At 51.4% G+C, this 15,562-nt stretch overlaps 1 protein-coding gene and 1 non-coding gene across 35 annotated transcripts in view; both read left to right on the forward strand.

The window, feature by feature from the left end:
- MED24 (mediator complex subunit 24) overlaps positions 1 to 15,562 on the forward strand; it is a 35,483-nt gene that overhangs the window by 12,385 nt on the left and 7,536 nt on the right. For 9 of the 34 annotated variants that reach the window (XM_063799614.1, XM_024350337.3, XM_063799619.1 and 6 more), the window contains exons 4-19: positions 6,041 to 6,079; positions 6,400 to 6,473; positions 6,846 to 7,078; positions 7,223 to 7,279; positions 8,737 to 8,848; positions 8,987 to 9,137; positions 9,431 to 9,544; positions 10,103 to 10,150; positions 10,555 to 10,637; positions 10,930 to 11,016; positions 12,327 to 12,438; positions 13,218 to 13,360; positions 14,240 to 14,277; positions 14,721 to 14,803; positions 15,153 to 15,331; positions 15,441 to 15,540. In XM_063799614.1, coding sequence (XP_063655684.1) covers positions 6,041 to 6,079; positions 6,400 to 6,473; positions 6,846 to 7,078; positions 7,223 to 7,279; positions 8,737 to 8,848; positions 8,987 to 9,137; positions 9,431 to 9,544; positions 10,103 to 10,150; positions 10,555 to 10,637; positions 10,930 to 11,016; positions 12,327 to 12,438; positions 13,218 to 13,360; positions 14,240 to 14,277; positions 14,721 to 14,803; positions 15,153 to 15,331; positions 15,441 to 15,540 — 1,653 coding nt within the window. Of the gene's footprint in view, positions 1 to 6,040; positions 6,080 to 6,399; positions 6,474 to 6,845; positions 7,079 to 7,222; positions 7,280 to 8,736; positions 8,849 to 8,986; positions 9,138 to 9,430; positions 9,545 to 10,102; positions 10,151 to 10,554; positions 10,638 to 10,929; positions 11,017 to 12,326; positions 12,439 to 13,181; positions 13,361 to 14,239; positions 14,278 to 14,720; positions 14,804 to 15,152; positions 15,332 to 15,440; positions 15,541 to 15,562 lie in introns of all 34 variants that reach the window. The other 25 variants (XM_054671528.2, XM_016931873.3, XM_054671540.2 and 22 more) reach the window with 3 other exon arrangements.
- Positions 14,541 to 14,644, forward strand: LOC112206200 (small nucleolar RNA SNORD124). Its single transcript, XR_002940393.1, has one exon. It is a non-coding gene; the product is annotated as a small nucleolar RNA SNORD124 (small nucleolar RNA).

The following is a 15,562-nucleotide window of genomic DNA, read 5'->3' on the forward strand; positions in this document are numbered from 1 at the left end:
TGTGGATTAATTTTAAAAAGATCACTCTGGTTATAGTTTGAAGAACGAGTTGGAGGGAGGTAAGACAGAAGATGGGGATATCATTGAGTCTGGCATATTTTGTCTTTAAAGGACCCAAATAGTAAGTATTTTCAGCTTTGCAGACTGAATAGTCTCTCTCATCACTATTCTGTCATTACAGCTCAAAAATAGGTATAGCCCATCTGTAAACAAATGGGTATAGCTGTGTTCTAATAAAATTTGATTAAGAAAAACAGTGATGAGCCAAATTGGACTTGCAAACTGTAGTTTTCCAACCCCTGATTTAGGCTCTTGCTGTAATTCAGGCGAGAAATGATACTAGCACAAAATTGGGAAGTGGCAGCAGAAAAAAATGATGAATTTAAGAACAGTTTAGGAAGTGGCATTGAAACAATTTGATTAATGGGACGAGCAGAGTGAGAGAGGAGAAGAGGTCAAGGATAACGCTTAGGTTTCTGGTTTGGACATTAGATAGCTGATGGATCATGAGACAGTGGAAGAGCAGAGTAGGGTTGGGATGTGGGTGAGGATAACATGTTTGATCTTGGCCTTTTAAATTTAAGAAGACTGTGGGGTATCAAAAAGAGGATACTCGGTAGGCAGTTGAACATACGTGTCTGGTACTCAAAAGGACAGTTCTAGACTGGAGCTTTTGGTTTAGAAGTCACCAGCTACTGATGGTAATCAAAGCTATGGGCATGGATGAGATTGTGCAGAGACAGCAGGGAGAGTGAGCAAAGAAGTGACTAAACCCAACTTCCTGAGGAACCAATCTCATTTAAGGAACACACTTAGGAGGATAATTCCTCATAGGAGTCTGAAGAGAAGGGGCCAGAGAGTAGGGAAGAAAAGTGAGAGTGTTATCAAGAAAAGCCAAGAGAGGATTGAGGGGTGAGGGAATGTTTCAAGGGGTCAGATGCTGCTGGGAAGTCAGGTAAGATCAGAACAGAGAAGGATCCATTAGGTTTAACATGAAGAGTTTGTCAGTGACCTTAATGAGAAGATTCATAGAGTGGTCAGGACAGAAGTGATTGGAGTGGGTTGAATAGTCAATAGAAGGTGTGCAGGTAGAGCCAGGGAGTGTAGAAAACTCTTATGTGGTCCGGGCGTGGTGGCTCACACCTGTAATCCCAGCACTTTTTGAGGCCGAGGTAGGAGGATCACTTGAGGCCAGGAGTTTGAGCCCAGCCTAGACAACATAGACCCTATCTCTACTAAAAAAGTAAAATTAAAAAGGCCGGGTTCAGTGGCTCACACCTGTAATCCCAGCACTTTGGGAGGCCAAGGGAGTGGATCATGAGGTCAGGAGTTCAAGACCAGCCTGGCCAACATGGCGAAACTCTGTCTCTACTAATACAAAAATAAGCTGGATGTGGTGGCGCATGCCTGTAATCCCAGCTACTCAGGTGGCTGAGGCAGGAGAATTGCTTGAACCTGGGAGGTGGAGGTTGCAGTGAGCCGAGATCGTGCTGCTGCACTCCAGCCTGGGCAACAGAGTGAGAATCTGTCTCAAAAAAAAAAAGAAAAAAGTAAAATTAAAAAAAAAAAACTTTTATATGTGTGAAGAGTAGCAGAGATGGGGTGGTGGTTAAATGGAAGTGTGGGGTGTGTAGGAAACTCTTTTAAAAATAGAAGAATCTAGGCCAGGCTCATACCTGTAATCCCAGGAATTTGGGAGGCCAGTGTGGGTGGGCAACTCACTTGACCAGGAATTTGAGACCACCCTTGACAACACGGCAAAACCCCATCTCTGCAAAAAATACGAAAGTCAGGCAGCTGGGCACAGTGGCTCACGCTTGTAATCCCAGCACTTTGGGAGGCCGAGGCAGGTGGATCATGAGGTCAGGAGTTCGAGACCAGCCTGGCCAACAGAGTGAAACTCCATCTCTACTAAAAATACCAAAATTAGCCGGGCATGGTGGCGCGTGCCTGTAGTCCCAGCTACTCGGGAGGCTGAGGCAGAAGAATCGCTTGAACCCAGGAGGCAGAGGTTGCAGTGAGCCGAGATTGTGCCACTGCACTCCAGCCTGGGCAACAGAGTGAGACTCTGTCTCAGAAAAAGAAAATTAGCCTGGCATGGTGGCTCACACCTGTAATCCCAGCACTTTGGGAGGCCGAGGTGGGCAGATCACGAGATCAGGAGATCGTGACCATCCTGGCTGACATGGTGAAACCCCGCTTCTACTAAGAATACAAAAAATTAGCCGGGCATGGTGGTGGGTGCCTGTAGTCCCAGCTACTCGGGAGGCTGAGGCAGGAGAATGGTGTGAACTCGGGAGGCAGAGCTTGCGGTGAGCTGAGATCTCACCGCTGCACTCCAGCCTGGGCGAGAGAGCAAGACTCCATCTCAAAAAAAAAAAAAAAAAATTTAAGCATGGTGGTGTGCACCTGTAGTCCCAGCTACTTAGGAGGCTGAGGTGGGAGGATTGCTTGAATCCGGGAGCACCACTGCACTCCAGCCTGGGTGACAGAGCGAGACCCTGTCTCAAACAACAAACAGACCAATAGAAGAGTCTTGAGATGTGTAAACACTGATGGGAAAGGGAAGAAAGAGAAAGAGGCTGAAGTAACAGAAGTAAATAGATATGAAAGACCTTTGTGACCTCTCAAGTGCTGTGCAAAATTAGTAATTTATTCTTCCTTCAGAGTCAAGAGGCTCTTTGGCCCAATGTTATGCGAGTAGAGGGCACTTAGGAGTAGTTGGGGTGTTGAATATTCAGAAGAGCAGAGAGGATTTGAGAGCAGCTGCAGGGTCAGGTGGGGCTAGCCACATGCGTGGTGGCCACACAGAGGGTCTCCTGCCCTGGGGGCCTGTGGTGGTTCAGAGCTTCTACTGTGATAGAATGATTAAGACTTGAATAGGCCAGATCCTGCTGTGTAAAACAGTTCGTCATGTAGAAAGCATTTTTGGATCTCTGAAGTAGCCGTGCTTTATTGATACAGTTAGCAGAAATCTGCTGAACAGAATTCAGAATGTGAAGACCATAAATTCATTTTGACGAATGGCATCCCTCGGAACATGCATAATTGGGGTTTTCTCTCCCGGCATTTGAGGGTCAGTGTTTAGTGGGGACATCCAGCTCCCCCTGCAGGTTGGTATCCAGCAAGGTTCAGTTCTTTGCCAAGCACTCGCTATGGGGACATCAGTTATAAATAAACAAAACGCTCGCCGGAACGTTATGGTCATCCTGCCCAGGCAGGCTCCCAGCTTTCTGATGGATATCAGACACTAGCCCTGGCCTCACAGTATGGTGGTTCTGAACACTGATGGTATTTAAGCACTCTGTGTTTTGCTCCTGTTCACCCAGGAGTACTAGTGAAAGATGGCTGAACAGAGCAGTGTATTTTGGTGAGAGGGAAATTGCACATGGATGGAAAGTTTGCCAAACCCAGGTGATTGAGCAGACGGCTTTCTTCCTCTCCTTTTTTTTTTTTTTTTGAGATGGAGTCTTGTTCTGTCGTCAGGCTGGAGTGCAGTGGTGCGATCTTGGCTCTCTGCAACCACTGCCTCCTGGGTTCAAGCGATTCTCCTGCCTCAGCCTCCTGAGTAGCTGGGATTACAGGCATGCGCCACCACGCCCGGCTAGTTTTTGTATTTTTAGTAGAGACGGAGTTTCACCATGTTGGCCAGGATGGTCTTGATCTCTTGACCCCGTGATCCACCCTCCTTGGCCTCCCAAAGTTCTGGGATTACAGGCGTGAGTGACTGCACCCGGCCGACAGCTTTCTTCTTAAATCTTTGGAGGCTTCCACTCCTCCAGCAGAGACAGCTGAACTAGATATCCAGTCTTATGATGGTGATGAATAGGTTTTACTAACAGAAATTTATTTTAAGGTAAGATTTTTCCAGAAGGCAACTAGTTAGTAGAATTCATCTATTCAAAGCAATAAAAACTTCCTGAGGACCTATTGTATATCAGTTCTTGGGCTAGATGCTAGAGAAACAGATATAAATTCAATACCATCTCTGTCCTCTGGGAACTTACTGTTCAGGTAGAATTTCCCAAAATGTATTTTGGAAATCCTGGGTACATGAAATTCCTTGGTCAAGTAAGTTTAAAGGATATTGCTTTGTTTTATCGTCAGTCTTCTTAGAGATTCTCATTGTATACGAGTATATCATGGTTCTGAGAAGTTCTGTGGTAAAGTTCTCGTTATATGTTTAATCCAGTGTTTCTCAAATTTATGTCACACACAAGCTCAGGGTATGTGTGTGACATTTCTTTTTTTTTTTTTGAGACAGAGTCTAGCTCTGTCGCCCACGCTAGAGTGCAGTGGCGCAATCTTGGCTCACTGCAAGCTCTGCCTCCCGGGTTCACGCCATTCTCCTGCCTCAGCCTCCCTAGTAGCTGGGACTATAGGCACCCGCCACCATGCCCGGCTAATTTTTTGTATTATTAGTAGAGACGGGGTTTCACCGTGTCAGCCAGGATGGTCTTGATCTCTTGACCTCATGATCCTCCCGCCTTGGCCTCCCAAAGTGCTGGGATTACAGGCGTGAGCCACCACGCCCGGCCAAATTTTATTTAACTTTAATTAATTTAAATTTAAATAACCATATGGGGCTAGTGATTTCTGTATTGGGTAGGGCAGCTTTGGAAGCTACTTTGAGACATGCTGAGCTAAAGGTGTTTTTATTTATTCATTCTACAAACATCAAGTTTGTGGTGGTCACTGAGTAAAAGCATCCTTGTCCTCAAGGAGCTTCTAATTTAGGGGGGACTGCAGGCACCCGCCGTGTAATGATGAGCCTTAGGTGATTACTTGGAGCACAGAGGAAGGGTTTCAGCTTTGTGGGGGAGGTTGGGGTTGATCAGGGAAGGTGTCCTGGATGGGTCCTAGGGAGTAAGTTCTGGAGAACAAATAAGAGTTTGTACAGTAAAACTTACTCTTTCCTTCTTTCCTTCTTCTTTCCTTCCTTCCTTCCTTCCTTCCTTCCTTCCTTCCTTCCTTCCCCCTTTCTCTCTCTCTCCCTCCCTTTCTTTTCTTTTGACAGAGTCTCACTCTGTCACCCAGGTTAGAGTGCAGTGGCAAGATTTCGGCTCACTGCAACATCCGTCTCCCAGGCTCAAGCAGCTCTCCTGCCTCAGCCTCCCAAGTAGCTGAGATTACAGGCATAGGCCACCAGGCCCAGCTAATTTTTGTATTTTTAGTAGAGACAGGGTTTCACCATGTTGGCCAGGCTAGTCTTGAACTCCTGACCTCAGGTAATCCTGCCTCAGCCTCCCAAAGTACTGGGATTACAAACGTGAGCCACCACGCCCAGCCACTCCCTGTTTCAAGGTGCAGGTACTACCTGCTCAGTGCAGGAAATGTTTGTTTGTCTCTAGTTCTTACCCATTAAAACCCCTGTTCTTGCCGGAAGCTGTAGGAATACAGTGACATGGCTTCACTCTTGCCCATGCTTCTGCCCACTAGCCGTCAGTTAACCCATGCTTATTGAGGACAGTGAGTAGCAGGCGCTTTTTTTTTTTTTTTTTTTTGAGACAGAGTCTCACTCTGCTCCCAGTCTGGACTGCAGTGGCACAATCTCGACTCACTGCAACCTCCAACTCCCTGATTCAAGCAATTCTTCTACCTCAGCCTCCTGAGTAGCTGGGATTACAGGCACGCACCACCACACCCAGCTAATTTTTAATTTTTAGTAGAGACGGGGTTTCACCGTGTTGGGCGGGATGGTCTCAAACTCCTGACCTCGTGATCCGCCTGCCTCGGCCTCCCAAAGTTTTGGGATTACAGGCGTGAGCCACCATGCTTGGCCTGAAACATGGAGCCTTTGAGCATCCCCAAAATCATCTTCTTGATGGGCTTATGCTGATACCATTTGCAGTAAGTCTGACAGAGGCAGGAACAGGGCAGTGCACAGTGACACTGCCTCTCCTTGCTTGGGTTGAAGAGGGCCTGTGGAAGGGGTTGAGGTTCAGGAGAGCTGCAGCAACTTGAAGCATCAGTTAGTGTTTGTTCCTCTCAACTGTCGGAGACTAGTTGTCTAAAGATTATCTTTCTTTCTTCTCTCCAGATGGTGTCCTACTCTTCTGTCCTCACAGCCATCAGTAAGGTATGACTGTAGACACTCAGGAGCTAGATTGGGGATGACAGACAAGGCCCCACCTCCTTGACGGCCCTGATGCTGTGACCCGTGAGGCTGGATAGGCAGCACATGATGCCTCTGGCTGGCATTGCTGGACTTCCATGGGAGGGGGATCCTGGCAAGTAGGGGCTGGTGCTTGGGAGCCAATGTCCAGTGTTGAGGATGCTGAGTCTGGAACCCAGGGTTGGAGGAGAGAGGAGCAGGAGTCCTGAATGCACTGTCTGCCTCATGTGAGACCTGGGGGTGGATGGAGGCATTCCGTAGCATCTCCACTGTCCTTTCCACAGTTTGATGACTTTTCTCGGGACCTGTGTGTCCAGGCGTTGCTGGACATCATGGACATGTTTTGTGACCGTCTGAGGTAAGGGCAGTGGTAAGGGGGCTCACAATACAATGTTCCAGCCTTGTCTTCGTGCAGAGGTGCAGCTCCTAGCACACAGACCGAGACCAACTCCGGGTTCCAATGTTTTTTCTCCCCACCTGCCCATCTACACTTACCTGTGCCCTCCTTTTCTTACTCCCTTAGGACAGAGTGCCTCCTCTCTGTCTGGAGTAGCTCATTTGAAATCTTGTTCAGTAGAAGCCAAAGGGGCTAAGCATCTTCCCCAGGACTTTGCGAGCTTCTCAGCCCTAGTCCCTAGTAGGGGAGTGCCAGGGACTCTGGGGAACATTGATGTGGGTCGGATTTCAGCCATTGGAAGAACAGAGGCTGATTTTGCATCCTTCCCTGTAGCTGTCACGGCAAAGCAGAGGAATGCATCGGACTGTGCCGAGCCCTTCTTAGCGCCCTCCACTGGCTGCTGCGCTGCACGGCAGCCTCTGCAGAGCGGCTCCGGGAGGGGCTGGAGGCCGGCACTCCAGCCGCTGGGGAGAAGCAGCTTGCCATGTGCCTTCAGCGCCTGGAGAAAACCCTCAGCAGCACCAAGAACCGGGCCCTGCTGCACATCGCCAAACTAGAGGAGGCCTGTATGTCCCTTGATTCCCCTGAGCCCCACCTGCCGCTGCTCCCATAGCCGGTCCTTTAATTGAGAAGGGAGAGGCAGGATGCCATCCCACCTCTTTCCAGGAGGATCTGAAACCATCCCACTTCCTTTTTTTTCTCCCCATAAGCATTGCACACATCCCAGGGACTTGGGCAGGGTGGCACCCGAGCCAATCAACCAACAGGTATTTACTGAGCATTGTTGTACGCCCAGCACTGTGCTAGGTGCTGGGGGTGGGGGGTGGGGGGCTACCAAAGGAGCATGTGGCAGGGTCCCTGCCCTCATCAAGCATAGCTGCTAGTGGGTAGCAAGACTAGTACGTCACAGACGAGGAAAAAACTAGAGGACAAGACAAGCACAGTGTCCATTATTGTGTTTGTCTCCATGTTACTCATCGCTTGGAAGCAAATGACTCTTGTATTTGAATGTTACCTAAAATGCCCCTTTTAACACAGTGCCTGTCTGCTGTTGGGCCTGTTGTACCATATGCCTGTTGACTCAAGTTCAGATGTTAAGTTTGGGTACTTTCCAGAGCCTGAGAACAGACAGATCACCTGGCGGGAGGGAAGATGCCAGTATTTCCAGCAATGGGGTCCTAAGGCCATAGTCTTGCTCCTTGAAGCCCAAGTGGCTTGGGACCACCTACAGATCTCTTGTTCTCCAGGAACAAGAATGCTGGAATGGGCTACTCCCGAGGCTTCAGGACCTGGTTGGAGAGCTTGTTTTAGGACTAGTATATTTATTTCTTCCCCAAGTATGTTTTACTGCCTGTGAAAAGTCCAAAAAGACAATCTTTATATAAAAATGGACTGTGTTGACAGCCTCTTCCCTACCTTGAGCCCTTGATAAATTTTATTGGCTGAAAATCGGATGAATACTGAATTTTAATGGATCTCAGGTCTTGTCTTTTTTTTCCCCCTTTTATGCTCCATGGAGGTTAATGGGCTAGTTGGTGCCATTATTCATCATTTGACCCTCTGGAATTGTAACTAGGATAAGTAACTTATAATTCAGTGCTAACCAATATGGCTTAGACCACGAGTGTGGGCATTAAGGAGAGAACAGTGAGTTAGACCAGTCGGGTGAGTTGCTAAAGGAACTGGGGCTTGAACAGAAGCTTAGAGCATGGTGGGAGTTTGAGAGAGTGTGTGAGAGGCCTTCAGCAGGGGAGGGCAGCAAACGCAATGCCTAGATGAGGGAGTGGTTGAGAATGAGAAAGCCATTTAGGGACCCAGTTCCCCCAGAGGAGAGTGACAGCCTCTGCAAGACTGGACTTTGGGATCCGCCCACTCCTCGAGTGATTTGTGGCCGCCCTCCCTGTTCCAGCCACTGGATTCTGGCCTCCCTCTGCCTCTCTCTCCTGAGCCTATGTGATGCCATACCTTCTGAAGTCAGCTGGCTGTGTCCCCTGGAAATCAGGCTTTTGGGAATGGTCTCTGGGGTTTCCAGCTCTAGGTGCCCACCCCCCTTCTGGAAACAGTGCATGCTGCCCTCAGGCCCCTCCCTCCCTGTCGTCCTCAGGGGAAGCCTTCCTGTGTGGTTTCGTGTGCCGGAGGGGGTGCCAAAATTGAGGAGTTCAGGGCCAGGCGCTCCTTCTCTCCTGTTTCCCATCATGTTTCTGTACTTCCTTCCCTCTGCCAGCTTCTTGGACTGCCATCGAGCATTCTCTCTTGAAACTTGGAGAGATCCTGGCCAATCTCAGCAACCCGCAGCTCCGGAGTCAGGCCGAGCAGTGTGGCACCCTCATTAGGAGGTACCGGCTCCCTGGGAGATGGTGGTGAAGGGAGAGGGAGGACACGCCCTGGGGTAGGAAGATGTGGCACCCGTGCCATCCTCTCCGCCTTCACTTTTGGCCCCCCAAACACTGTCCCCTGTGTTTGTGACCCCTCAGCATCCCCACGATGCTGTCTGTGCATGCGGAGCAGATGCACAAGACCGGCTTCCCCACTGTCCATGCCGTGATCCTGCTCGAGGGCACCATGAACCTGACAGGCGAGACGCAGTCCCTGGTGGAGCAGCTGACGATGGTGAAGCGCATGCAGGTGGGAGGGGCCGAGTGGCTCTCCCTTCTCCAAGGCGGGCCAGCCTGTTGGGGGCAGGAGGGAGGATTCTTCTGGTTCTCCCTGGGAGAAGTGGGGTTTCTCCTGCTCTATGATGGAAAGTGGGTGCCAGTCGTGCACACTTCTGTCATTGGACCTTACTCCCCTGGTTCTCAGCACACAGCTGAGCAGTGACTCTGCCATGCAGTCTCTGACCCAGCCAAATCCTGAGAGTCCACAGAAGGGTGACGGGGTACGGGCACCCTCTTAGGCCTCATCCTTGGCTCTTCCCACAGCATATCCCCACCCCACTTTTTGTCCTGGAGATCTGGAAAGCTTGCTTCGTGGGGCTCATTGAGTCTCCCGAGGGTACGGAGGAGCTCAAGTGGACAGCTTTCACTTTCCTCAAGGTACTGGGGACGTGGGAGGGGCAGAGCCAGTCTAGGAATGGTTCTTAGCAAGACCAGCGGCACCCTGGACCTTTGCCCTGTGTTCCTCCCTGCGGGCACTGGGCCCAGCCTGCCAGGTATTCCAGTGCAAGTTCCCATTGATCATTTTCTCTGAAAGTGCCAGGGCTATATTTAGCCCATTTGGCAGACTCCGTTGTTTCTTACCACAGAGGTGCAGTTTAGCTTGGTCATCAGACAGATAGGTGCAGGGCAGTAAAGGGAGCCAGGGAAAGGGGCCCCAGTCCTCCTTGAAGCTGGGGATCCACTTTTGCTTATGGCATCTTTTTCTGTTGAGCTAGCGGAGGTGCAGGGTGCTTGTGTCCTGTGCCTAGGCCTGGGGGCATCAGGGGCCTGGGCACCTATTGGCTTTCTCATTTAGCACTAAGTGTGCTCTCACTCCCAGGGTAGGAGTGTTCCTGTCTCTCTTCCTGGAGCAGGGGTTCGGGGGGATGCCTTCAGGGGTAGATGAAAGAGAAAAGAAATGGATCTTCCTGTTTTTCCCCCTGCCTCACCCCCTAGATTCCACAAGTTTTGGTGAAGTTGAAGAAGTACTCTCATGGAGACAAGGTGAGTTGGGGATTGAGATGGAGGCATGGGAGCAGAAACAAGGGCAAAGGGGAGGGTCCTTCAGGCCCCAGCTGGGCAGTGTTCTCATGCCTGGAAGAGAGCCGGATGTGAGTGTACACCTCAGCGTGCACGTGCTTCACAATGTGCATGCTTCGGCATGTGCGTGTGCTTCAGTGTGTGCGTGCTTCAGTGTGTGTGTTTCAGCGTGTGTGTGCTTCATCGTGTACGTGTGCTTCAGCCAGTGTGTGTGCTTCAGCGTCTGCGTGCACCCACAACATACACCCAGGCTCCAGGCAGAAAGCAGCCAGGCAACTCAGGCCGATGCCTCCAGCAGACAAGGTTGCCTGAGATGATCAGGGCCTGGTGGCCCTGGAAACCAGATGGACACTTCTGCCTCTTTCTAGGACTTCACTGAGGATGTCAACTGTGCTTTTGAGTTCCTGCTGAAGCTCACCCCCTTGTTGGACAAAGCTGACCAGCGCTGCAAGTATGAGCTCCCCTGGTCACCCCCGCCCTACTGGAAGGCGTTCTGGGCTCTTCCCCTGATCTCTGTGCTAGAGAAGCCTCAGGGGACTCGGTCTCCTTGTTCACTCCCCTTGGCAGGGGCAGGAAATAGGAGCCCACAGTTGCCAAGTCCCCAGAGCCCCTCTACCGTCCCTCAGGCACTCCAGATTTTCCTCATCCTGAAAGAGGGAGGATGCTGCTCAGGGACCTGCCACTCCCACCCCTCACCATCCTAGCCAGGTGCCCAGTTCCCTCAGCATCTTTCTCCCTCACAGCTGTGACTGTACAAACTTCCTGCTCCAAGAATGTGGCAAGCAGGGGCTTCTGTCTGAGGCCAGCGTCAACAACCTTATGGCTAAGCGGTAAGTGTGAACGCACCTGTGCTACCCCAAGAGCCCCCTTGACCTCTCTCTTGTTACGGCAGGGCTGCTGCGTGCCTTTCAACCTCCTGTCGAAAGTTTGGGCTGCAAGTGACTGGGACCGTGCCTGGGGATACAGGGAACAGGAAGGAAAAGAAAGCACAGATGTCTTCAGACCAGAGTTTTACACTCTTAGTCACTGCTCTTTAACTCATACCCATCTTTGTGATAAAAGTAAAAATCCTAGGCTGGAGGCGGGTGGATTACTTGGAGGCCAGGAATTCAAGACCAGCCTGCCCAACATGGCAAAACCCCATGTCTACTAAAAATACAAAAATCAGCTGGGCGTGGTGGTGTGTGCCTGTAATCTCAGCTACTCTGGAGGCTGAGGCACGAGAATTGCTTGAACCCAGGAGGCGGAGATTGTGGTGAGGCGAAATCATGCCACTGCACCCCAGCCTGGGCGATAGAGTGAGACCTTGTCTCAAAAAAAAAAAAAATAAATAAATAAATAAATAAAAATCCTGCATCTTCCTTTAATCTTAAATGTGCTTTCAGAGCATTTAAGACTAATGATAGGCCAGGTGCGGTGGCTCACACCTGTAATCCCAGCATTTGGGAGGCCAAGGCGGGTGGATCACGAGGTCAGGAGTTCGAGACCAGCCTGGCCAACGTGGTGAAACCCCATCTCTACTAAAAATACAAAAATTAATCAGGCGCGATGGTATGCACCTGTAATTCCAGCTACTCAGGAGGCTGAGGCAGGAGAATCACTTGAACCCGGAAAGCAGAGGTTGTACTGAGCTGAGATCGCGCCACTGCATTCCAGCCTGGGTGACAGAGCGAGACTCTGTCTCAAAAAAAAAAAAAAGACTAATGATAAATTGCCAGGTGTGCTGGCTCACCTGTAATCCCAGGACTTTGGGAGGCCAAGGTGGGCGGATCACCTGAGGTCAGGAGTTTGAGACCAGTAGAACATGGTGAAACCCCGTCTCTACTAAAAATACAAAAAAGTAGCCAGGCGTGGTGGTGAGCGCCCAGCTACTCTGGAGGCAGAGGCTGCAGTGAGCCGAGATCGTGCCACTGTACTCCAGCCTGGGCAACAGAGTGAGACCTGTCTCAAAAAAAAAGACTAATGCTAAATCAGTGATTGCAACATTGACTATGCTTCCATAAACTTCACCCCAACCTCGGAGGTTCTTACATGCTTCCCACCTCCTCTGCGCATTTCCTTCCGGGCTTGAACGAGGGAACGTGTCAAGAATTTCTCTTCATTCCTCTTCCCTTCCTTGGCCAACTGGTGATGTCCACAGCAAAGCGGACCGAGAGCACGCACCCCAGCAGAAATCGGGAGAGAATGCCAACATCCAGCCCAACATCCAGCTGATCCTCCGGGCGGAGCCCACTGTCACAAACATCCTCAAGGTGAGTGTGCCCTTCCCTGGCCACCACAGTCTTCTCTTTCTTCTTTCCAGTGCTCCATCTGCTTGCAGATAAATAAACAGAGGCCACAGACCTCTGTCTCCTTTAGCTTTTATACATAGTTGCTTTGGAGGTAGTGAAAGGGGAGGCAAGGGCAGCTACCACTGAATGCTAACCCGTGGGAGCTTCATTTGTACACCAGGCACTGCAGTAGGCGCTTTCACTTAGGCCATCTCACATGGAAACAACAGAGACGTGGGTGCGGTGGCTCACGCCTGTAATCCCAGCATTTTGGGAGGCTGAGGTGGGAAGATCCCTTGAGGTCAGGAGTTTGACACCAGCTTGGCCAACGTGGTGAAACCCAATCTCTACTAAAAACACAATATTCACTGGGTGTGGTGGTGCATGCCTGTAATCCCAGTTACTTGGGAGGCTGAGGCAGGAGAATCGCTGAACCCCGGGGGGCAGAGGTTGCAGTGAGCCAAGATCGCACCACTGCACTCCAGCCTCGGCGATAGAGCGAGACTCCGTCTAAAAAAGGAAAGGACAGAGAAGATCCTAGCCGTGACCTTGCCCACTCCAACCTTACCACCTGCATGCCAGTGTAGATGAGAGGGATGGATCGGAGAGCAAGGGTGGGTTTTAGGAATGATTTTCCAGATTGAAGTCAGAAAGATGTAGATTACGTTCCAGGTTGTGAAGAGAGAAAATGTGGCTAGGCTGTATCTTGGGTTGGGGGTCTTCAGTGTTCTTCAGGACTTGATTTCCTGTCCTGTCCCCAGACGATGGATGCAGACCACTCTAAGTCACCGGAGGGACTGCTGGGAGTCCTGGGCCACATGCTGTCCGGGAAGAGTCTGGACTTGCTGCTGGCTGCCGCCGCCGCCACTGGAAAGCTGAAATCCTTCGCCCGGAAATTCATCAAGTGAGGAAGGCCAAGCCCCTGACCCCAGGGCGTGCAGGGAGGCCGCGCGTTGGGAGGAGGTAGCAGGGTAGGAGTCAGGTGCCTGGGTCTGGGTCTCATCCAGAGACCCACGGGCCTAGGCAGAGCATCCTGGCTGGAGATCTTGGAGGAAGGGCCTGTTCTCACGACCTAAGTGTTCCTTTCTCTTCAGCTGAGGATGGAGTGGACATGTTTGGTAAAGAGATGAGGGTAAGGGTTGAGGTGTTGAACATTGGGCATGGAGGAATTCCAAGTATGCCCAGTTATTAATAAGGGGCTCTCAAATTCTGTTGCCTTTTTTGGTTGCCCTGGAATTTGACATATATAGAACATGGTTCCATTCAGTGAGCCATTCTCTAGGCCTTGGAAATCTTCTAACAATAAAAATCCTTCTGGCCGGGTGCGGTGGCTCACGCCTGTAATCCTAGCACTTAGGGAGGCCAAGGTGGGCGGATCACCTGAGGTCAGGAGTTCAAGACCAGCCTGGCCAACTTGGTGAAACCCTGTCTCTACTAAAAATACAAAAAATTAGCTGGGTGTGGTGGCGGGCACCTGTAATCCCAGCTACTTGGGAGACTGAGGCAGAAGAATTGCTTGAACGGAGGCGGAGGTTGCAGTGAGCTGAGATTGTGCCACTGCACTCCAGCGTGGGTGACAGAGCGAGACTCTGTCTCAAAAAAAAAAACAAAAAACAAAAAACAAAAACCACAAAAACCTTTTTTTCTGTAGCAATGTGTCTCATTTTAAGTTTAACCAGTAACTCAGACTCTAGCTATCGCTCTCTGAACATGTCTAGCCCCAGCGCCCAGCTACTGCTCAGCTCATGCCCTGGTCAATGCCACCTGTCTCCATTCCTTTCAGTTTGAATGAATTCACAACCTATGGCAGCGAAGAAAGCAGTAAGTCAGCCCTGTGCATCCGCAGGCCCAGTGGGCCCTGAGGAGGGGTGTGGCGGGAGAGTGTGGGAGGGAGGAGGGCTCCCCAGCTCAACAGGGGGAGGCTGTGCTCCCTCCTCAGAGCCATGACCAATGGAAGCTTCCACAGAGCTTGAAAGTGGATAATGCTGGAAAAGGATTCTTCCCAGACCATCCCTGTGTCTCCTTCCCCCCCTCATCCCTTTACGACTTGGTTAGGTATGCCAGGAGAGGGTGCTGGGGGTCTTTGGTCTCAAGGAAGGGATGATGTTCCAGTTGAGACTCAAGAAAAGGATTCTGAGCCTCAGAGCTTTGAAGGAGCCACTTGGTCCCTGACCTTCCTAGAGGCAAATCCCGATCCCTGTCAACCCAGACACGGGCTCCCCCCTGCCCTCGTCTAGGAGCTCAGCCTTCCCGTCCTTCCACAGCCAAACCGGCCTCCGTCCGGGCCCTGCTGTTTGACATCTCTTTCCTCATGCTGTGCCATGTGGCCCAGACCTATGGTTCAGAGGTGAGAGAGGGGAGCGACCGGGATGGGGGCTCAAGGGAAGGAGGTAACCCGGAACTCTCCCCACCTCACTGCCTGCGCCCCCCGCAGCCTCTCAGCCAGTTAGTTCTGTGGGCCTCAGAAACCAGGTGCCCACCCGGGCTGGAGTCCGTAGAGGCACCTTCAGCCCTATGTTCACATTGACCACTAGGTGGCAGCATTGCCCCCGTCTGGCTCCCTTAGACCAGTTCGTCCCCAGTCTTTGGGCTGGGCTGGAGCAGCAGCCTGGCGGGAAACAGTGCAGCCCCAGGTCCAGCGCTGGCAGGCGCCGCGCCCTCCCCACTCGGCTGGTGCCCCCCTTCCCCTTTCCCAGGTGATTCTGTCCGAGTCGCGCACAGGAGCTGAGGTGCCCTTCTTCGAGACCTGGATGCAGACCTGCATGCCTGAGGAGGGCAAGATCCTGAACCCTGACCACCCCTGCTTCCGCCCCGACTCCACCAAAGTGGAGTCCCTGGTGGCCCTGCTCAACAACTCCTCGGAGATGAAGCTAGTGTCAGTGGCCCGGGCGCCCACTCCAAGGGTGGCGGTGGGGGCAGGGTCAAGACCCGCTCCCTGAGCCCGTTCCCTGCTCCCCTGTGCTGACTTCTCTGCACACCCGCAGGCAGATGAAGTGGCATGAGGCCTGTCTCAGCATCTCAGCCGCCATCTTGGAAATCCTCAATGCCTGGGAGAATGGGGTCCTGGCCTTCGAGTCCATCCAGGTAGCCCCGCCTTCCCAGCAGC

Source organism: Pan troglodytes, chromosome 19 (assembly GCF_028858775.2).
Source record: "Pan troglodytes isolate AG18354 chromosome 19, NHGRI_mPanTro3-v2.0_pri, whole genome shotgun sequence".
In the NCBI taxonomy this organism is placed as follows: Eukaryota; Metazoa; Chordata; class Mammalia; order Primates; family Hominidae; genus Pan; species Pan troglodytes.